This window comes from Parambassis ranga, chromosome 22 (assembly GCF_900634625.1).
Source record: "Parambassis ranga chromosome 22, fParRan2.1, whole genome shotgun sequence".
Classification (NCBI taxonomy): domain Eukaryota; kingdom Metazoa; phylum Chordata; class Actinopteri; family Ambassidae; genus Parambassis; species Parambassis ranga.
In genome coordinates this window covers 16,223,098-16,245,361 of record NC_041042.1, presented here as the reverse complement: position 1 = coordinate 16,245,361, position 22,264 = coordinate 16,223,098, and the positions used below count along the sequence as shown (strand labels likewise).

Genomic DNA, 22,264 nt, shown 5'->3' with positions numbered 1-22,264 from the left:
CATTTACTGACTATCGTTTATTTGCTAAATTGAAGCGGTGCCAGAGATTAAAAAATAAAATTAGATAATTAATTACCACAGTATAAAATATACTCATTTACAAAAAACAACAACTTGTTTGGCTTTATTTATGTCTGGTGTTTTCTATAGAAGTGTGCCTAATTAAAATTTACGTTATTATTAATAAACACAACATGAAACAATGACAAATTTCACACAACAAAAGCAACAATCATGTATTTAAATCTTAAGTCAAATACTTTGTGGTCATAATTCTATATTTCGTACATTTTTCGGGGGTTGGATTGTTTTTCCTGTTTTGCGTTTAGATGTTCCGCGACGCTCCTGAACGCAGCACCAGAGTCCTGCCTGACTCCACACACACAGAGATTAGCTGCACACTGTTGCTTTCACGGGAGCTTTTTCCTCTAATAAATTCTGGATTATTACATCATTTATGTACTTTAACGTAACATTTTCTGCACATGAATCGGACGCGTGTGTAAAACTGTCAGCAGGAGGAAATGACACGTCAAGGACAGAAGTTAGTGCAGTCATTTTTGCTGGGACTGAAGTGGACTAACGTCTGTTCTCGCTGCTACACTGACGGAGACGCAGTGAACAGCAGCGACTGAAGTTTACTACAGTTTCCTCGATAACAAAGGAGCTCTGCTTCTCTTTTTCTGCGCGATTATTCGACGCCAGCAACACACTCGAAGGTCCGGACAAGACTTAAAATGCAAGCCGTGCTCCTCCGTGATGTTTGTGTTGTGAAAGGTACGCAGAAGTTGGAAGTTACAAACCAGACCCGAAGCTAAGTTTGCTAGTTAGCTAGCATTAGCCGACTCGCCTGGATGCTAAGCTTCTAAGTGGCTCTGGCTATTTGCTGGAATGACCACAGTGGTCATGCTAATGTATATTTAGCTACTGTAGTTTAAAGTGGCTTGTCGGTAGCAGTTTATAGAAGGTCAGATAAACATTTACAGTTGTTGTTGCGGACATGACAGATGTCATCATAAAAGCCGTAACCACCCCTGCTTTATTACTGCTGTTAATGACTTTAAAGATTAAATGCTTCCCCTTTTCCTTTCCACAAACTTTGTTTTTCTTTCATATCAGGACATGGAGCACGGAGAAGGGCTGTCTGAATAGCACTTGACTTGCTCTTCATCACACCACCACCCCACTTCAGATTTGATCAAGCCATCTAACTAAATGTAAAAGGACCCCCCTTTGGATCAAGCCACCATGGACATCTTCCCCCGGCCAAGCGGTGAAATCCAGAGGAGGAACCCTCAGCATGACTTCGAGCTCATTCAGAGGGTGGGAAGCGGTACATATGGAGACGTGTACAAGGTACAGTGAAGTTATTGGTTCCCACAGGCTGTCATTAGAGCCGGAGATAACCACGACTCACCCTCATCCCCAATGGCTGCTCGGTGTAATTTAAGGGAGATCATAGCATGTGGGAAACACATCTGACAGCAGGTTTTGATTGCTGGCCAAATTCTGTATTTAATTGGACGTGGATGGTTTACCATGCTGTTTAGTTGCATCATTTGATGCTGGAATTGCTTCCTGGTTGTGCAGGCTGCATTAGCAGAAACTCAGTGTTAGTATTCAAGTTATGCATCTGCAGAACTAGAGAGGAACCATTCCCTTTCTAAATGATCATAGATGACCTAAATCTTGCACATTTAGTTTCCAATACAGTTCCCTTACACACTAAGTCCAGCAGTCATGGAGGGTATGGATCCCTTCTTGGACCTTTTTTCTTGATGTTGATGAAGAGGTAGAACTGCTGAACAGAGTGCCGAGGAAAACACATAGATTATCATTTTGTAGGCCGGCCTACAAAATGATAATCTTTACAAATTAACCCCACCTTAACTTGCTTTCAGCGTCTGGTGACAGCTGTTGTCTTAAACATCACCTTTACCAAGCTCGGACTCTCCACGTTTGGCAAGATCATGTTTAATGTCCCTACAACCATTGAAGTCTCGTAGATTAACTGCACAAAAAGCTGATTTGCTCCATTTCGTCTGACAGTGTTGACTTGCAGTTTTATACCACAAATGAGATTAACCTCAAACTTTCTGCATTATCATTATTACTCAAAAGAGTTGAACCAGGACGTTCTTCTTATTTATCCATGTATCGTACACACAAACAGATGACCCATTTCATCTAGACGCCACAGTGCAGCCGGTCTGTCATGGCCTCTCACAGGCCGTACAAAGCCTCTGTGGCCAAGCCCCCACCCCCCAGACAAGCCACCGGTGGAATGCTGCGCCTGGTATTCTCCCAGAGTTCACAGGGCTGCTGGCTGCAGCGGGCTGAAATACGATCAGGCCCCTGTCTAAACATGCGTTTCACTATGGGTGTGTCCTGCACCGCACTGACAGCGGAAACACCTCAAATTAGTGAAATGCACAGAATTCTTCACCTTTAATGATTTATTATTTGATTATATTGATAATAACCTATTCTTTCTGTGAACACTAATATTCTGAATTATAAGCTGCTTGTGCAAGCTTCAAATTCTACTGTGGGCACTCGGGGATGTGGCAGTTTTAGGGGCATTCATTGCACGTGTATACACCACTGTGTCTCGTTGGGGGTTTCACTGCACCTGTTTGTGGTCAACTTTGTGTAGTGTACACAAACCAAATCGTCAACAGCGGCAGGTAGTGGTGGGGCAGAGATGCAGGCCACCATTTCTGGTCAGAAGCAGAAAATACCTTCTTTTAAACGCCAGGGTTTTTGAAATGTGTTAAAAAATTGCTTTGAAAATAGAGAGAAAATTGAAATAGAGCATGCAGCAGAGTGGGATATTTTCTTGTTATATTCCTTGATATGGTGTCTCATGAGTTTGCTGTGGTGGACAAAAGGTGGCTAAGGCGTTAATATAGCACTACAACAGACTATTCATACCTCGGTTACTGTTTGCTTTGGATGTCAAACAAGGAACTGAGCAGTCCTGCATTCTGGTGAACACTCATTAACAATGATTGGTCAAGTGATTGTGATAAAGCGTTAGAAAGTGGGCCTCCATCCTACCTCTCCTCTTCACCTTAGATCTGCGCAGACATCACACACACCTGTTTTCCTCTCTTTCTGCCTGATGTTAGTGGTTGATCTGATGTTTGATCTCGTCTCTTTGAAACTCATGCAGTGAAAGGTTGCCTACTGTTGTTACAGGCGTCTTGTCTGCTGCATCACATAGGTGAACAGTGTTCATAACTTCCCCTTTCCTGCTTCAACTCTCAGGTTGGTTTTTGCTACTTCAGGAAGTGTAAACGACACGCGCAAGGGCACAAATATCTCAAAGCTGAACTGTCGAGAGTGTAACGGTAGATCAGCTGTCCTGCTGTCTGAAATTCGTTATTTCTTTCTTGTTGTGTATGGTATCAGCTGCAGACATTTTAGGCTCTGTGTGGCTCAGTGTTTATATGTGCAATTCACCACTGCTGAAAGGTAGCCCACGCTGGAGGGTTTTATGGTTTACGGCTGATTTAGCTTCTTGTCCCGTCACTTCACTCCCACGGATTAGAGAGCATCCCATCTTGACCTGGATTTGGAAGTCAGTGTTCAACCTACTTTGTCTCTGGAAATTCTCAAATATATATATATATAACCTCTCATTCTTCTTTAAAAGGAATTTAGGTTGTAGTGTGAAAATATAATGGAGAAAAGCACCGATTCAGACTTTTAACGAGTGATTATTTTCACTACATTGCACTCAAAAGAGGCACCATCATCCTGATGACATTCATTAGTTTAATGCTCATAGCCCTAATATTTTCATTATTATTTTTCTGTTGTCTTTTTTAACTTAAATTTAGTATAGTAATAATAGTAAAGAAATCAGTTGTAACTACAGATGTAACATTGTGAGTCAGGATTTCCTTTAATGGAGGTTGAGACTTCACACTAAGCATGAGTGATCAGCATACAGTAAAGACGGTGAGTCTGTGCTGACTTTATCTATTTCTAGATGTGTCAATATAATACTTCTACTTCTACTAATAATAGTAGTAATAATAATAATGCCAGCAACTCCTCCTGTGTTTGACTCACTATCCCAGTGAAAAGTGTGCCTTCTTCTTCTTTTAATAAACATGTTTTAGCTTTGCTAACAGCTGTGTTGTTGTCTTTCAGGCTCGAAACATTCAAACAGGAGAGCTTGCTGCTGTGAAGATCATAAAGTTGGAACCAGGTGAGAGTGGTAGGAAAAAAACAAGACATGCAAAAACAAAAAAAACTTAATATACCATAGACAATACACCCTGTTTATATTTACATAGTTTCATATGTCCTAATGTGAAATGACGAGCTTTATTCGTGGCCACAAATTAGCTAAAAAAGTCTCGTATTCTGACCTGAGGTTGTGTGTGTGTGTGTGGAGACGTTGTTTCTGCTCGTGGTCTGTGTTAACGCTGACCTAGTGACGGAGTAGGTGCGATCCAGATTAGTGGGATTAGGGCTTTGTACCACCAGCAACCAGACAGAGTTCAGCTGATTACCAGCCAGTGAAGGAAGAGATTCACATGTGTTTGTTTTCTCTTTCATTCATCGCCCTCAGTGCTACATGCTGCCTGTGGGACCAGTGATTGTCCAAAGTTTACACCCCTCAACAATCAACCTGTTCCAGTCTTTAATGTGCAAGCTCAGAAGGATTGGATTAAGATATGCTGTGGCCGTAGAGGTCTTGAGCTTAAATATAAGACAGACATATTCTGCAGGAGTATTGGAGGAGGGAGGATTACAGTGTTAGAAGATCAGAGGGGGGGATAGCTTTGCTCGCTGTCACGACTCTTAAGAATAAAATTTGTAAATGCAGGCTCTCCGATGTGCTGTGCAGTTGGGTCAAGTATGTGCAGCCAAGTTAAATGGTTTGGAGCAGCTGAACCAGAAAGATTATCCAGTCAAAAATAATCCCATGTTTCTTTACATGTACGACAACAGTGCACAGCTCTAAACACTGATCATATTGCTTTATCCCTTTTTTTATTTTTTAACCACCCAGCCCCTACCATCCTGTTTAAGGAGGACTTTATTTTAACCCCAGCTTTTGCATGAGTCACTCCTCTCTGTGCTTGAGGTAAACAGCTTTAGGGTGGACCATGCAATCAAACAGGTTTGACCAGAAAGAGTGACGATAGTATGAAGAGAGAGAAAGGACAGAGGAGGGCTGACGGCCTCTGACTGTGGTTAGGAAGCTTGTTTATCAGATAATCTATGAGCCAAACTAGTGTTGGTTTTACTGACCATGTTTTCTGAGGGCTTTTTAACACCTTGTGATCCTCTGTTCCTTTTAAGGTTCTGATTTTTGTTTGTGCCAAACTCCTGCCGGCTCTCATTAGAAGGTTTCTTTCCCATGTACAAGGGTTTTCATTTAGTTTTTTTTAAAGCTGTTGTGACAGAACATATACAAAAACCTGAAATCATCGTGGTGTGGCGTCGGTCAAGACTTGACGTGAGGAGGGAGAATGTGTATGTTCAGAGCAGCACAGGGAAGCGCTCAGTCTGAGAGGAAGTGGCTACGCTCTTAGGCCTCAGCACACCAAAAGGAGAAGGTTGTGGGGAGACTTGTATTTAGTTTGTCCCCATACCAAGCTCAGAGTTACTGACACTGTACTCTGTGTGGCTGTGTGAATCTGTTCTGTGATCAGTGTTAGTTCTCCCTAGGTCGATAAACCCACCCACCTGTATACGATAGAGACGCACTTAAACAACATGGCAGCTTGCCTCTGTCTGTCTGTGTGTAGCTGCCTCACTCCTGACTAAATGAAACCAGTGACGTAACCTGAATGTATTGAGGATCCCACATGTCAGGATGAAAGGAAGTGTTGTGTTAAATTGATAAATAACCACGTCAGCCTGTTATTTCAGATAGGATAAATCATCTGATCGTTACTCTTCAGGAGTCTTGTGATGCCACCTGATACAGTGATACGTTTTCCTCCTAAGCATATGGAGATTTACTGGTGTTCTCTTTGTGGGTTGCATAGGTCTTAGCATTCCAGTCCAGGTTTTAATTCACGTGAGGCAGAAACAGGAGAAACAGTACAGGAGTTTAGTATAAACAGTTTATGCTTGATAAAGAGCCTTCGTGGTCTAGAAAGTGAAACAAATACCTCTTTATACTATGAATTATACCACGAAAAAAAAAAAGGCCTGTGTTTATTGTGCCACCTTGACACAGAAGAAGAAATTGGTTTCCTGTCGGTAATTTCCACCAACACTAATGTGCAGCCTGCTGTTTGGATCTTAATGCTTCTTGGCACACAGTGGCTCCATTAAATGAGCTTTAATCTGGACCGTTGCCTCTGATGACAGTCTGTTGATAGAGCGCTGGAGCTGGCAGAGTCTGGTAGATTTTAACCTCCTCCCTTAATGTATTCCAGGGCTGTGTGTCTTTGCACAATTGGGAGCAGCTGGGCTTGCATATTTTTCTCTTTTAACTTCCTACTGGTTGGATGTGTTAAGAGTGCACGCTGAACTGGAAAGCAGTCTGGAAATCGGCCTATACCTACCACACAAATATTAAAAGTACAAAATGTTCCTTTTGATCTTATTGGCTGTTCTATAGTCTACTGTATTTATGGGGCAACTGTTTCAGTGGTAAACCAAAGGGAAAGATTTCCTTAAAGTTGAAGACCAACAAATTATTTCAGATCATTTCAATCTTATGCCTGCACACATTTCTCAAAGCAACTCCCTTTGCAGAAAATAATTTTTTGTCCATGTGCGATTTCTCTCTCTGTGTTTCCAGGGGATGACTTTTCCATCATTCAGCAGGAAATCTTCATGGTGAAGGAATGCATGCACCACAATATTGTGGCCTACTTTGGGAGCTACCTCTGGTAAGAGCCAGCTCAAAATACTCTGGCTTTGTCTTCTCGCACTCGATGTTTTCTCCTTCTCGTCTCTTCTCTTCTCTTCTCAGCCAGTTCTACTATAGGTATTAACTTTCATGGAATTCGTATGCAGCTGTTAAAGCGATCTAGCAGGCCGCTGCCCGAAACTCACACAATGTATTTAATGAGTGAGTCACACACCGGTGTGTGAAAGTATGACTCAAACGCTTCAGCTGGTGCTGACGAGGCCCTTCAGGATGCTGCTCTTGTGTTTTAATGGAGTTTGTGTCCTGTGTGGCTGGTATCTTAGAGGAAGTCGGCCCGACCCTCCCACACATGCCTCCGACTTCCAGCAGGTTTAACTGGAATATGAGCCTCTGAACTGTTTTAAAAGGCTGTCTTATCACAGCAGGCATCTTGCAACCCACTGTCCCACCAATCATTATAAACTGGATTTAATGGTGCTGGTAGAATCACAGGGTTATTTCTTCTTTATACCTAAAATAGATTTGAAGCATGCTGTCCTGTCTTATCTCTGTCGTTACAAATCACTGCTGTCATTGCTGCTCTGCTGCACAAGCTGGGACTCCTGTAGCCACGTAGACATCGGAAAGCTTTTGTTGATCAATGACATATCTGGTTACATAGCTGCATGCTTTATAGTTACCTTGCACAACTGTTTCTAATGTGGTTGTTTTGTCTGCTTTGTATAGTCGGGAGAAACTTTGGATATGTATGGAGTACTGTGGGGGAGGATCTCTGCAGGACATCTATCATGGTGAGATTGTTTTTTCTCGCTTTAGACATACCGCTACTTGTCTGCCTCCCTTATCCTATAATCATCAATTGAATTGTGTCGCTACAGTGACCGGACCTCTGTCAGAGCTTCAGATTGCGTATGTCTGCAGAGAGACCATACAGGTGATTTTACTTTTCAATCAATCTTAAAGAGCGTGTCGCTTCAGCTGCAGGTTTCATAAACACATCCGTTTCCTTTCCAGGGTTTGGGATATCTTCACACCAAGGGCAAGATGCATCGTGACATTAAGGTGTCGTGTTTTATTTTCTCTTATGTTTGCTTTAGCCAAACACAGAAGCAGTAAAGACAAGCAGAAGTATGACTTAATGCTGCTGCAGCAGCCTGAGGCCCTCATGCAGTCCTGACTTCTCTGATGTGGCAGAGGTGTGAACTGAAGTGAGACAAAAAAAAAAAAGAGCAGCGTCAGATGTTCTCACTTATGTGACCGCTGGTGCCACTTGTTGCAGTTTCTGTGTAAAGTTGTTGCATTGTGCTTGAGGCACACACACACACACACACAAAAGAGGCTGGAGCCTCCTTTTTGTGTGTTATCATAAAGGTCAGGGCTGGACCGATTATCTTTTCTCAGCTCTACGCAGCGAGCACTTCCTGTTTCCTCTGCTCTCACCGCAGGATGCCACTAGAGAAACTGTCAGTCACAGCCAACAGAAACACTGTCAGTGCAACTGTCAAAGAGTTTACACAGAGTTAAATCACTTACAGACCAGGGGTTAACGCTTCAGCCAAACCAGATGTTACCGGGCTCAGCACAACATGATGTCCACTAGTATTCAGTTTCTGAAAGTAAAATAAATATGTTTGGGCTTCATTAACAGGGTGCCAACATCCTCCTAACAGACAACGGTGATGTGAAGTTAGGTAAGTTCCTCTTCCTAAGGACGTGAACTCCTTGGGTCACTTTTAGTCGTATGTTCGTTACATAACCTGAAAAGCTCCGTCAATCCTCGTTACAGCTGACTTCGGAGTGGCAGCCAAAATAACAGCCACCATTGCCAAGAGAAAGTCCTTCATTGGAACACCTTATTGGTGAGTGTGGCACCCTCAGAGAACAAGCCATCAGTTCCTCTGACAGGTTTATTTTGTCTTATGCAAGGCAGGGTGGATTAACCCTATGAACTGTCACATTTTTAGTCACATGGACTCATTTTTAACAGCAGCATGAAGTCCTGTGTCTCCATGGAGACAGGAGTAGAGAGCAAGCTCAAAGTTGTAGTTTATTAGACCTTAAATAAACTTTCCCAACTTACACACTTATAAAAGTTTGGCCTCTTTCTTCTGTCTCTCACCTCTTAAACACACTGTCAGATTGCAGCTAACCATCCTTTCTTCCTTATGTTTGAACTGCCACTGATTCGTTGTCCTGACGTCTTTTAGGATGGCTCCAGAAGTCGCAGCGGTGGAGAAGAACGGCGGGTACAACCAGCTGTGTGATATCTGGGCTGTTGGCATCACGTCCATCGAGCTGGCTGAGCTTCAGCCTCCGATGTTTGACCTGCATCCAATGAGGCATGTTTTTACACCGTTGTGCAGTGTATGGTTGTTAATCTTGCTTCACGTCTTTTGATTTCTTAAATGGCCGTCCTGTCTTATACACATTGGAGGGCTTCTTCATTTCTTCAGTATATTTCTTTAGTATTTGTCTTTTTCCCTCTTCCCTAGGGCCCTGTTTCTGATGTCAAAGAGTAGCTTCCAGCCTCCGAAGCTAAAAGACAAAAACAAATGGTGAGTACCTCAGAGTGATCAGTCTGCTGTTGTAGGGTTGTGAAATGATGCTTTAAAGCTTGGTCTTATTTTGTCTTCCAGGTCTGCTGCCTTCCATAACTTTGTCAAAGTGTCTCTAACAAAGAATCCAAAGAAGCGGCCCACAGCGGAAAAACTTCTGTCGGTAATAAATCTTTTTAAATAATAATTTTAAATAATAATAATAATAATAAAAATTTTTTTTTTTTAAATAAAGAATAGTATCGCTATCTGAAAAAAGGCCTGACAAACAACCAGAAGCTGTCATTGTGTCCAAATACAGCTGACCTCCTTTGGCATTCTGAGCTCCTGTGTGGTTTGGCTGGACGTCTAGCTCACTTGGCTTACAGTCAGTTTCTGGCCTTGAACCACTCAGTGTTCAGTGATTACATATTTATTAAACCTTCCTAAGGGCGCTTGAGCTCGTTTGGTTCGCACCTGTTTTTGATTTTTAGATCCCGATCAAACTATAAACACAATTCACTCTTTCACACTCAGTGTTCCTGTACCATGAAGATGAATACACACAGTTTTTAAGACTCCTATGACCCTTGTAATCACATTTTTTTAATTTCCTTCCAGCATGTGTTTGTGTCCCAGACGGGTTTGACGAGGAGGCTCGCTGTCGACCTTCTAGATAAGATGAACAACCCGGACAACCACCAGCATTACAGCGAAGTGGACGACGATGACCTTGAGGTAAAGCCTGATTCCAGCTCACACAGTGGTGGAAAATGTACATGCCACGATCAAGAATATAGATGGACTGACTGTTTGTGGTTGTTTGACTCCCACTCTTTTAGTGCTCCCCACTAAATCTTCCTCCTCCTCCCCCCTCTTCTTGATTCTCTCCATTGACATTATTATTCCAACTGGAATCAACATCACATCTATGTGGCAGCCAAAGAGGTGGTACCACTGCCTTGTTTTTTTAAAGACCATTGTGCTTTTCTTCCCCCCGCCTGACAGCAGTAGCTCTGTCTTGGCCACGAAGAGTGAGAGAAGGAAAAAAAAAAACCCTGAAGGCTATTGACTACGAGCAATAGAGCTTGTTGCAAACAAACAGCCTCTGGGATGCATGATAATGTGACGATGCACAAGAAAAGCAGCTCTCAGCTCCCCTTAAACTTTACTTGCAAGCATAAGCACGTGTTTCTGTAGATAACTCAAATATAACACAATAAATCTGCGTCTGTTTATTTCAGCCCCTCTCTGCCGTCAGACACACCATCCGCTCCACCAACAAACACGGCAGATCGGAGAGGACGCGCTCAGAGATTGACTGTAAGTGAACAAAAAGCCCAAACCCCCAGTCACTACACCCACCCCTGTCCTCTGCATCTGTCCTGTCATTGGTCGCTGTGTCGGTCCACCTGGCTGTTTAGGTTGATAGAGGTCCTGCGGGCTTGTCTGAGGGTCATCCCGCTAATTCCGGGCACTTTTCCAGACCACAGCTTGTGGTAGTGTGCGTAATAATAGCCCGGGGATTCACTGAATCCATGAGAATGTGGATGTAGTAACGTCCATAAAGCTTCTGTGTAGCATAAATGTGAAAAGGCTTGTCTGAAGGGTCATTGAGGTTTCCTGAGGACACAGTTGTGTAAATTTCATATTTTGCAACCCTTCAGGGAAGCTGTTTTTGTGTTGTTGTAGACGGAGCTGCGTTGTGGCTTTTGTGTCAGAAGCATTTTTAGATCTGTGTCGTCTCTAGTGATGTGCTTCATTGTGCTTGTTTGTGTTTCCTGTTTGGTTTTTATCTACAAAAAAAAAATTCTCACCATTATCTGACCTTCCCTTCTACATGAAGCAAACAATGGAACAGACCAAGGAGGGGAACTCTCAAGTCCTAGCTTCACTGAGGGACACAGGGGGGATGCAGGTTAGTGACAGCGTAGTGAGACGGTGTGTGTCTAATTCCTGCGCTCACTACTAAAACACTGACCTGAGAAACAGGTTAACATTGCAGCGCTACAGAACATTGAGTTTGAGATTTAAGTGGCACTAATAAGGTGTGTCTGTCTGCATCAGGTGGATACTTAACTGTGCTTTAACTTGATTTAGGGCTGAATCATCCAGGCGTCGTGAGATTTTTGGACTGACTTTTAACTAATCAGAGCCTAACATGTCAAATATTCTCAAACTCCGGTTCCATAAATCCCACCTCTGCATTATCAGCATACCTTTTCTTCGGGAATAAAAATGTGCTCTGAATTCTTTAGTACAAAGATTCTTTGTTAATGAGAAGCTGATTATGCGGAGGTATTTATTGGCAGGTCGGCTGATTCGTTCCACCTTCCTGATTAGCAGCAGGATCGTGTCGTGTTTATGCTGGACACCGAACCAGTCTTCTGTATTGGATCAAGCGTTTGACAGAATGTGACCTCAAAATCTAAACGGAGTGAAATCTCTTCCATGATGTATTTGTCATCCTTCTGTGTACCCCCCCCCCCCCCCCCCCCCCCCAAAAAAAAGAAAAGTGAGCAGCTCTGGTCAGTGTCAAGTGCAATCTGTGTTTTTCTTATTGATGACCAGCTCGTCTTCAGGCTCCAGACCAAACATTTAAAGAGCAGCCTCATAAATCAGCAGATCTCTGTGGTGTTTTGGCAGGTATTGGAGAAACAGTTGATTCATTCCTATTCGGGGTTTTATGGTAACTCAGAAGTGTGTGTGTGTGTGTTTTTTCCAAGATTCCTGCTACTAATGCACTTAGACTCCCCAAAGGTTGTGTGTCTTCACGTGTTGGGTGCTGATGCCCTCTAGTGTCAAAGGTGTGTGCAAGATCACAAATCAACATCCAATGTGTGTTCTCTGCAGTCGACAAGCTCCAGTTTGAACCACCGCTCTGGAAGGAAACTGAGGCTCACTCTGAGATGGTGATTATCACTCAGTTTAATCACTTTTAACTTTTTATTTATGTGGACGGCAAAAATAAAAGTCTGGAAAAAAATGCAGATGTTTAAACATCTATTTATGTCCACCTTTCCACAGGATGTCAGCAAAGATAATGACTTCCCGTCCCCCTGGAGTCCCTTTGCAGAGGGAGGGATAACCACCAGGTAGTCCATGGAAACTGTTGTCATGGGAACTGCTTCTATTTTCCCCACTCGCTCTTTCTGTCACCCTTTACCTGGTCTATATTAGATGAAATCAAGTCGCTGTATATTTTTTAACCTGTTCTGTAGAAACATGTCTCACTGTGTCTGGCATTAACCACCTGATTTACTGTTCCTAATCTGTGCCTGTACGCAAACTCACTCTCCTCCTTCAGCAGACTGAAATGTCACTTTGTTTTTTTTAACCCTCTGAACCTCAAGGTGTTTCTGTCACATCCTGTTTATAGTCACAGCAGGCTCACTTTTCACCTCACTATCATGGCTAAATTCAGTTATTATTCTCATTTTTGGAGGGGTTCAGGGGGTTAATCTCCCTTCACACTTGTCCGTATGCTTTGACTGTTTTTCTTTTCCTGTCCTCTTTTGGCTGTCGGTCTCTTGTCCCTCTCAAAGGAGCCTTCTCAAAAGCGTTGAGGATGAATTGTTCCAACGGTAACACTAACACTGTGTGTGTGTGCTGTAGTACTCATCCAATCCACCTCTCACTCCTGGCCACCACCCTTCCTGCAGTCAGCTTCACATATCACCTCCCCTGACACCCCATTCACTTGAATGATACCCCTCTATGCTGTAATGTTAAGTGAACCACTGATAGATGTCTCATTGGCTTTATTGAGGCTACATTTATCATTCTGAATGTAGTTTACTGGTCTTATTTCAGCTCATCTCAGTAATTATAAAGTGGGATTGTACATAAACATGTTCACCATGATAAATCTTATCTTATATCTCTATGTTTGTGTCCTGCAGGGGACACATCACTCATCTGGAAGATGCCTTTGAAGAAGTAGAGCTGTGAGTGTCTGTAAATTCAGATTCCTCCAACAAATCAAAGGCAGTCATTGCTGTAATTTGCATGTTGTTTCTTTTTCAGGTCAACTCTTAAGCCAGGTGTTCCTCCTCCTCTGCCTCCAAAGGTAAGACTGGATAATAGAAAATATTTTGCACTTTATTCATAGCTCATTAAACTGTTGTCATTTCTTTTCCTCACAGCCACGACTGAACAGCTCGTCAGAGGAAATCGGCCTTAATGATGAAAAGTCTCTGACAGTACGGAGGTTCCCTAACTCTGAGAACGGACCCAGCCAGGCGTCCCGCAGACAGAGCACACCCGAGCAGGGCAACAAGCTGGATCACTCCTCTCCAGATTTCCTCTCAGCCAGTGTCAGCAGTCCCGGCCTTTTGTCGCACGCCTCTGATCCTGGTGCGTCTCAGCATTTTGTTGTTTTGTTTGTTTTTCTGTGTGTGTCTGTTTGTTAGTGCCCCCTTGAAATAATCGGGTCACTTATTTCATTTTTGCAAGCTCTCGTTAAATCTGAATGTAAAGGTAAGAGAGCCTGATGAAAACGACGTGTTGATCATTTTTGTTAATTAATGGCGGGGTTTTTTTCTGACAGATAATGATTCAGAAGGCAGCGTAAATGGCGGCAGTCCCAAACCACTGCCCAACCGGCCACACCGGAAGGAGAAGAAGGAATTCCCTGTGAGCTCATTACACATTTCATTGTGTTGTAGGATAAAATATATTTGATTTGTGCTGCGGCTCTGGCCAACCTCGCACTAAAACCACAAATATGATGTTTTTCCTTTGCTGTATCCAAGTGCTGAGAGGGAGATTCAGTGAAAGGAAACACACAAATACCAGCCTGTGTTGTTTATTGTTTGGCTTATTGTTGAGCTAAATTAGGGAGCTCAATTTAAAATAATTGTGGTTCCTGTGTCGTCTCACATCTATGGTGTCTTATGGTTTTCGCTTCCTCTGCTCCCCCTCAGAAACCAGCTATCAATGGCCTGCCACCCACTCCCAAAGTGCTGGTGAGTGAATCATTTTCATTGCCCCTCACAGTCCAAGCTGACCCGGTTTCATGGACACTGTTATTAAACTCTCGTCTGAGCTGTTGCTGTACATTCTGTAGACATTTGGGGTCCAGGGAGCTTTCTGCTCTGCGGCTCAGCTCTGCTCCAGCTCATTAAACCTTGGCTGACATTTTAGCTCTTTCACTGAGCCAGAGGCTGCCTGCCTCTTTTTGTTGTTGCAGATGGGAGCCTGTTTCTCTAAAGTGTTTGATGGCTGTCCATTGAAGATCAACTGTGCCACATCGTGGATTCATCCGGACACCAAAGGTACAAACGGTGCAGAAAGCACCAGGCACATGACTAAAAAGAGCCAGAACTTGAAATTGATTCGATTGTTCTCCTTCTAGATCAGTACCTCATCTTTGGCACGGAGGATGGCATCTACACGCTGAACCTTAACGAGCTGCATGAAGCCACGATGGAGCAGGTATCAGCCCACAACTATCAGTTCGACGTCTATCATGAACAGATGTTAGCAGCTGTAGGCAGTGTGCTAATTTTAGCTGCTTGAGTTTCTGGAGACCTGCTGTCTTCAGTTAGCTTTTTAAGTCCACATGACACATTTCATAACCGTGAAACTGGTCCAGGCACATGCTTGTGATATGACTGCACAGGCCAGTGTGCTCTTCACAGCTACTACCTCTGTTCTGCATGCACAAATCTCACTGTGTGTGACTAAATGTTAACCCATTGGTGTCCCTGCTGCAGAATGACACAGATGATTGTTGATATTCTCCCCTGTAAGTGTCTGATAGGGTCACGTTCATGCCAGCCACAGCTCAAAAATGCTCTCTAGGAGGGTTTTCTGCATGTAAATACTGACCCGACACTGCGTTTTAGACTAAAGCTGGATCCATACTCCACGAGAACAAAGACCTTTCTTCTCGGAGCGCCTGTTCTGCAGCTCTTGCAGACACACACCCAGGCAGAACTTTTTCTCTCAGTGGTGTGCGAGGACAATTGTGTGATTGGTCGGAATGTAGTTGGCGTGATGAATGTGGTGAAGTGCACGAGCTTCTTCAGGTGCAGAACACACAGACAGAAGGAGGAAGCACAGTTGGACAGTTTAGATGAGCTGCTGTCAAACAGCTCCTGGAAGGAGAAACACGGCGCACAGAGGAGAGCGTCTGTCCAAAAGGTGGCGATAAAAACGAATCCCAGTATTGATCACGGCGTTACAGCGGCTCGCGCACATTAAACACCGGGAGACGGGATGTATTATTGCAGACAGTCATCCACACGTTCACAGAATTAACAGAGCAGAGGTCTGCTACAGTCAGCTACACTGATCTTCTATCTATTGTCATGCTGTGCGCCCTCTTCCCTGAACATTATCAGCTCGTTAGGCCAGGTAACCACGACTGTGCTCACAATTTCATTACAATTGCATTGTCAACCTTTTGTGTGTGACGTGCGCTGTGTGGGAGGGCCGTATGAGGAGTTCTGCACACACGCTTCTCAGGGAGTGAGAAGAAAGTTCTTTGTTCTTGTGGAGTATGGATCCAGCTTCAGACTACACGCCTCTTCATATGTGTTTATACTTTCACTCACCATGTTTCTTATTTAAGGTTAAGGAAGTGCGTTTGGTAAATGTAGTTGGATTCTAACAACCTAAATACAGGGACTACCTAGAGAACATTAGCTTAAATTCTTTGGGATTACTTGTGGTGGGCAGCAAACTTGGCGGACCTGCTGTTCTTACCTAAAGTTGACCTGTGAACTTCATTTCTTTGCTTTTGTTTTATTCCCTGTTTAGCTCTTCCCCAGGAAGTGCACGTGGCTGTACGTTATCAACAACAACCTGATGTCTTTATCTGGTAAGTCCTGGACTTATCACTACCTCCTTGCTTCACCGGCTACTGTCATTACCTGCTGCTTCTTTGTCCCGCGTTATCTGGCTGCCCCTGAAGGCATCACAATCACACCACGTCTTCAGACCTGAAATAACCGTTGTGTTTTTGTCAAGAGCTGCAACCTTGTAGCACCGAGACGCATCTGAATTCACAGAGAGACATATATATATATTTAGCTTTCAAAAGCAGATGTAGATTATTTAAGACAAATACACTATGTGAAGCCAAACTGTATTCATTTGGCCATTCCAGAGCCCTATCCCTTTCTCGGCTTAACGGTTGAGGATGGGATTACAAAGTCCGAGGTCTACTTTCGGTTTTACCTTCAGCTGTTTGCCTCCTGGTATACTTAACCTCTGTTCTCTTCTCCTCTTCCCTTGGACACTGTCCACCCTCCTCTCGCCTGGCTTGATTTGATATTCTACTAACTGGCTTCATCAGAAGGTAATCATGCGTCACATCACCACCACCATCATCATCATCATCGTCATCGCACTTCGTTTTTTTTTTTTTTTTTAAACTCCTGTTCACATCTAACCTTTCTACATGTGAAAATGGCTTCCAGGATTTAGTCATGTTTAAATAAGCTCACCCATTTATGACACTCCTTTGTTCTTAATGGTGATGAGTGAATTGTTTTTCTGCTGTAGGGAAAACCTTCCAGCTGTACTCCCACAATCTCATCGGCCTGTTTGAGCAGCTGAAGAAGCCCGGCCTGGCCGCTCAGTTCCAGACTCACCGGTTCCCGGATAAAATTTTGCCCAGGTGAGATCAGCTGGCCTGGAGTTTAACTGCTCCCTTCGTGGTACGGTTCTAGCTTTGAACGTGTTGCCTCTTTTTGTTGGAGACCTGCTGGCCAGCTTCCCTGTTTCTTGACGTCACAGCCTCTTTAAAGACTTGACTGTTTCTCTCCACAGGAGATTTGCCTTGACGACGAAGATTCCCGACACAAAGGGCTGTCACAAGTGCTGCATCGGTGAGTGTGTTCTTCCCCCTCACAACCACACTCTGGTCTTTTATCATATCACATCCTTTTTGTACTGTTGTCTGTTTCCTAGTGAGAAACCCATACACAGGCCACAAGTACCTGTGTGGAGCTCTTCAGTCTGGGATCGTCCTGTTGCAGTGGTATGAGCCTATGCAGAGGTTTATGCTCATCAAGGTGAGGCTGTTATTTCCTTATACTTTTACTGCTTATGTTTTTCTGCTTGTATTAATCATCATCATCTGTCTCTTGCAGCACTTTGACTTCCCTCTTCCCAGTCCGCTCAAGGTGTTTGAGATGCTGGTGGTCCCCGAGCAGGAGTATCCTCTGGTGTGTGTGGCCATCAGCCAGGGCACCGAGCCGGGCCAGGTGGTCCGCTTTGAGACGATCAACCTCAACTCCTGCTCCTCCTGGTTCACAGAAATGGGAACAAGTGAGTCAAATGTGAAAACTGGACTCTCTGGTCCATTATGAGGAGGAGGGGGAGAATTGAACTTTTGATCCTCCGAACAGGTAATCAGCAGGTGGATGCGATCCATGTCACCCAGCTGGAGAGAGACACAGTGTTGGTGTGTTTGGACCGTAAGTACAGCAAGATGGATCATGTGTTTGTTTTTTATATATATATAATATATATATAGTATAGTATAGTATATATATATGTGCAGCATAAATCAGTTCATATCAAATCTTCTCCACAGAAAATTTGAAGATTGTGAATCTCCAGGGCCGACTCAAGTCCAACAAGAAGCTGGCTTCTGAGCTCAGCTTTGACTTCTGCATCGAATCTGTTGGTACGCTTTCAGACACTCTTCTCCTCATGTGGTAAAATGGTAAATTTGGGATTAATCAAGCAGTTCCTCAAAAAATCACACATATGACCTCTGTCACAGTGTGCCTTCAGGACAGCGTGCTGGCCTTCTGGAAACATGGCATGCAGGGAAAGAGCTTCAAGTCCAACGAGGTAAAATATCACCGCTAAGAAAAGCTGCATGTATTCAGTTTTTGACATGATGACTGAATGCAGTCTTGTTTGCCGTACACATGAACAAACACCTCCGTCTCTTGTCAACAAAGACCTTAAGTCCTGGCCTTTTCATACGTGTAGCTACATGCTGTCGATGATCCGAGGAGATTAACCCTCAGGTGAAGCCAGACAAAGTGTCTTTGTGCTCCGGCCGAGGTAATGAATTTGTCCACCTTTCACGCAGGGATTCCATGTATAGCCGATCACGAGTCGCACGCAGCAGTACAATAAAAGTTCAAGAGATCGCCGGGAGGTGAAGCGTTCTGTTTTATGAAAAGTGATACAGCGAGAGGGGCCTCCCTTTTCAAAAGACAGCCGTGTCAGACGTTGTCCCGCGGCACTCGGATGAAACCGAAGGTCTGTTTGCAAAGTCTGCGCCCAGCCCGGCTTGACCGTTCGACCATAGCAAGGATTTTTGAAATGGCAGCGGCCATGCAAAATTCATGCTCAATCATAAGCGAACCCCGTCACACAACAGGGAGCAGCTCTAAATAATTCAGCCTTTGTCTCGTTATGATTCCTCTGAAAAGCGAAGGCATTCAAGGGGGGCGAGGCTGTTGATCCGTGCTCGCCCCGGTGGGTGCTCCTCCGAACACCCGAGAGCGTGTTCTCGTTTAGGCTTAAACAGATCGGATCTCTCCTGAGGCCAAGGACTTACACCTAGCAGGTGTCACCCACCGACTATCTCACATCTGTCGACAAGTTTTTCATGACACGTCAACACGTGATGTGTGTGTTTGTGGATGTAGGGAGGGCCTTGTCTTTGACACTGGAGAGTGTCAGGCTACATCTTGTGAGAAGAGCAGGAGAGCTGGACGTCCAGGTACACGGTAACACAACGTGTCCCCTGGAGACAGCACTGAGAACCAATGCAAGTGTAAACGTGCCGTTCATTCCGATACCTTGAGTTAATGTGCAGCCTGAATTTAGCCCATAATTCAGAAATTCTGATCAATTATTTGTTTGATAGAAATTTAATTTTTACTTACTGTCACTGTGCTGTTGTCTGAAACTGCTGCAATATAAAGACAACTGAACATATTTTCCTCACTAAGTTGTCTTCTTTGAATAGACTTTATTGACACTTTATTACCACCAGTACCACCTCACCGATCCTGTTACACTTTCATATCAGGGTCTAGTTTGCCTTACAACCACCACTCATGTCCTGTTCTGTTCATTGTATGTCTGTAATGTCATGTCAATTTATAGCCTTACTCTTAGATTACATTATTTACCTTGTTTACTTGACCTTATTTTATCTTATTTATCTTATTTTTATCTTATTTCATGTTAATTATTATACGTTTTTATGTATGTACACTGCTTGATTGGCACAGTGTGCAGAAAGATAAGCAGTTAAAGTAGCTTGAATCCAAGTTTTTCATACATGTCCATGTGAAGGTTTTGGTGCTTTTCTTCTCATCTTTGTAGGTAAAAACACTTGTTCTTTTATTTCTAGGTGACCCAGGAGATTTCTGATCCGAGCAGAGTCTTCCGCCTCCTCGGATCTGACAGGTTGGTGCAGAGATGTTTACACTTCAGCTACATTCGTGCACATGAGTGATCAGGGACACAACTGTCTCAAAGGATTTCCCTCTCCCCTCTCTCTTTTCACCATCACTGCTCTTGGTTCTAATTCAAATTTATTCACCTTGTGATTTCCATGAAAGCTGCCCCTAAAGATGATAACGGTCCTCCCTCAGGCCTCTGTGTTTTTCCTCTTACCTGGAAAGCAGCAGCTAACCTGCTCGCCTGCTGTGTTTTCAGTCCACAGCTCTCAGCTCTTGCACCTTTTCAGGTACTGAGACAGCAGTACGACTCACGCACAGAAACAGAACAGAGTGTGCTCGGTGCAGGGCAATCTTCCAAGCCCGCAGTGCCACTATCTGTCCGTGGCACAGGAGCCAGTCCTCTCGCTGCCCAGCCCCCCCCCTCCATGTTTTATTCACCGCCGCCTGGGCACTGCCAGCCTGGTTTGAGTGTCTCTGCACCTCTGTAATTTCATCTGATGGAACGGACAGCGTAGGCTCAGCTCCCCTGTTCTCCTGTCACTGCCACGAGATCAGAAAATGCACACGCTGCCATCCTGATCTGTCATTTACCTGACATTTAACATGCACGAGTCGGTACGCTGAGTGTAGTGAAACGACTCAGCTACACAATGCTGATGACAGAAACTGACCAGCCGGTCTGATACATGTTATGTTGTTTATTATAAAACATTATACAATACCACTATCTACAGGTCGCATGTGGGGCTAGAAGCAGGAGACAGTTAGCGTAGCTTAGCATAAAAGCTGAAAAAAGTGAAGAAGTTTCTGTTTGATTTATGATTTTAATTTAAATAAGACGTCACATGTCACATCTGCCTAAACTAGGCTCAGTGTTAATGTCCTTGTCAATCAAACCACTCACTGTGTGTCAGTGTGGGATATACAATCGTATATATGCCGTCTTACAGGGCGTCTGTGGCGTCTCTCTACAGTTGAAGCAACTGTTTGTCTCATCAGTTCCATCAGGCCTCCGTTCTGATTGCTGCTCCTGTGTTTTATCTCTCAGGGTGGTGGTTCTGGAAAGCCGGCCGACCGACAACCCCACAGCCCAGAGCAACCTGTACATTTTAGCAGGTCACGAGAACAGTTACTGATCCTTTTAAAGAACCGGATGAGACGTCTCATTTTTTTTTTGGGAGAAAGGTTTGAAACAGTTATTGGGAGCGTGTCTGCAGGTCAGTGTGGATTAATGTGTAGCCTTTACACCAGCAGGATGTCGACTGTAGCTGTGCGTGGTATAAAGAGGAGACTGTTAACCAGCAGGAGGTTGTTACATAGTGTTTTTCTTACTTCTCTGTACTGTGAGTTACAAATACGTTATCTAGAGGTATTATTGACAAAAAAAAGTGCCATTAATTCACAAGAATTGTGATTGTATTAGGACACAATGGGAGATTGGTGGTGTTGTTACTGTCTGTCACTCATAATCGCTGCCAGTGGCAAACAGAGATTTAACTAATAGATCAGATTAACCCTGTGTGGGTTATTTAAAGCAATATTTATTAACCTCATCTTCAGTAATTTTGACAGAGTCCGCTGTGTGAGGATTAACTACCTAGTTCCTGAGCAGCTTGGGGTTTATTTTTACTGCTATGTAATATAGTTGCATCTCCTGCTCTGCTGCATTTGTAGACCTTGGATATAATGTACATGTTTTTCTTTCATTACCCTCCTCTTTTATAGATCTTTTACTTCTTATTATTTGCACCATGTAAGCACTTTTGTACATTTTTTTTTATTTAAAATAAAATGACAAAATGAGGGACAATGCTGGGTTTTATTAACATCTCTGCGTTCCCTTTGCAAAATGTTTTAATGTAAACTCTTTTTTTGTAATAAAAAAATCTGTTGTTAACATGATGACATGAATGGAAAATGTTTGTGTGTGTTGTGAGACTTAAGTGACGTGGCAGGAGATGAGTCTCTTGGAGGGAATAACAGAAGATGAGTGAGTGTTATTTTCCATTATTCCCCTCTTTAGGCTGCCGTTCCTCTGACTTGACAAGCCAGCTCTAATTGGTCTCAGAGCGACCAGGCACTCTGAGTTCTCTGTTTTTAGCTCATTGTGTCATTCAGGACTTTTACCTGGCCGTTTATTTATCTCCATGATTTCTGAAGTGTCTCTCAGGTGTGAAATCCTTCAGGAGTCCTGCTCTTTGTCCCTGGAGGTGTAAGTCTGCTGTTCCTATGGGGACCAGGGTGGAAAGGAAAGTAATGTGTGTGAAGCTGCTCAGCTGGAGAGTCAGTGGATAGAAGAGGAAGGCAGGTAACACTTACTTTCAAAATAAAGTCAGAAGAGCAAGTGACTGAATGGTGCGTAATGCAATAAATAAAAAAAATACAGAAATATTATGTACTGCAAGAAATGAGGCGTTTACAACAAGGGAATACTTAGAATGGGCAAAGAAATGTGACTTTAAAATGTGCTTAATGCATACATTTGCTCTTCT

The 22,264-nt window shown here is 43.6% G+C and overlaps 1 protein-coding gene across 4 annotated transcripts; it reads left to right on the top strand.

The window, feature by feature from the left end:
• The first annotated feature begins 373 nt into the window (after positions 1 to 373).
• map4k5 (mitogen-activated protein kinase kinase kinase kinase 5) lies at positions 374 to 21,582 on the top strand. 4 transcript variants are annotated; one of them, XM_028395742.1, is made up of 35 exons: positions 374 to 777; positions 1,120 to 1,356; positions 4,162 to 4,219; positions 6,779 to 6,869; positions 7,577 to 7,641; positions 7,729 to 7,784; positions 7,865 to 7,912; positions 8,499 to 8,541; positions 8,637 to 8,709; positions 9,058 to 9,189; positions 9,343 to 9,405; positions 9,487 to 9,568; positions 10,006 to 10,122; positions 10,629 to 10,707; positions 11,231 to 11,302; positions 12,238 to 12,296; positions 12,412 to 12,479; positions 13,287 to 13,331; positions 13,411 to 13,453; positions 13,530 to 13,740; positions 13,934 to 14,019; positions 14,310 to 14,351; positions 14,576 to 14,660; positions 14,741 to 14,820; positions 16,150 to 16,210; positions 16,688 to 16,690; positions 16,897 to 17,011; positions 17,164 to 17,222; positions 17,305 to 17,408; positions 17,487 to 17,664; positions 17,745 to 17,813; positions 17,933 to 18,025; positions 18,125 to 18,195; positions 19,721 to 19,776; positions 20,821 to 21,582. In XM_028395742.1, exons 2-35 carry the CDS (start codon positions 1,249 to 1,251, stop codon positions 20,906 to 20,908), a joined length of 2,703 nt encoding a protein of 900 aa, XP_028251543.1. In that variant the 5' UTR covers positions 374 to 777; positions 1,120 to 1,248; the 3' UTR covers positions 20,909 to 21,582. The 4 variants fall into 4 exon arrangements, with proteins under 4 accessions (XP_028251543.1, XP_028251545.1, XP_028251544.1 ...); XM_028395744.1 differs by lacking the exon at positions 11,231 to 11,302; XM_028395743.1 differs by lacking the exon at positions 16,688 to 16,690.
• The last annotated feature ends 682 nt before the right edge of the window (positions 21,583 to 22,264 follow it).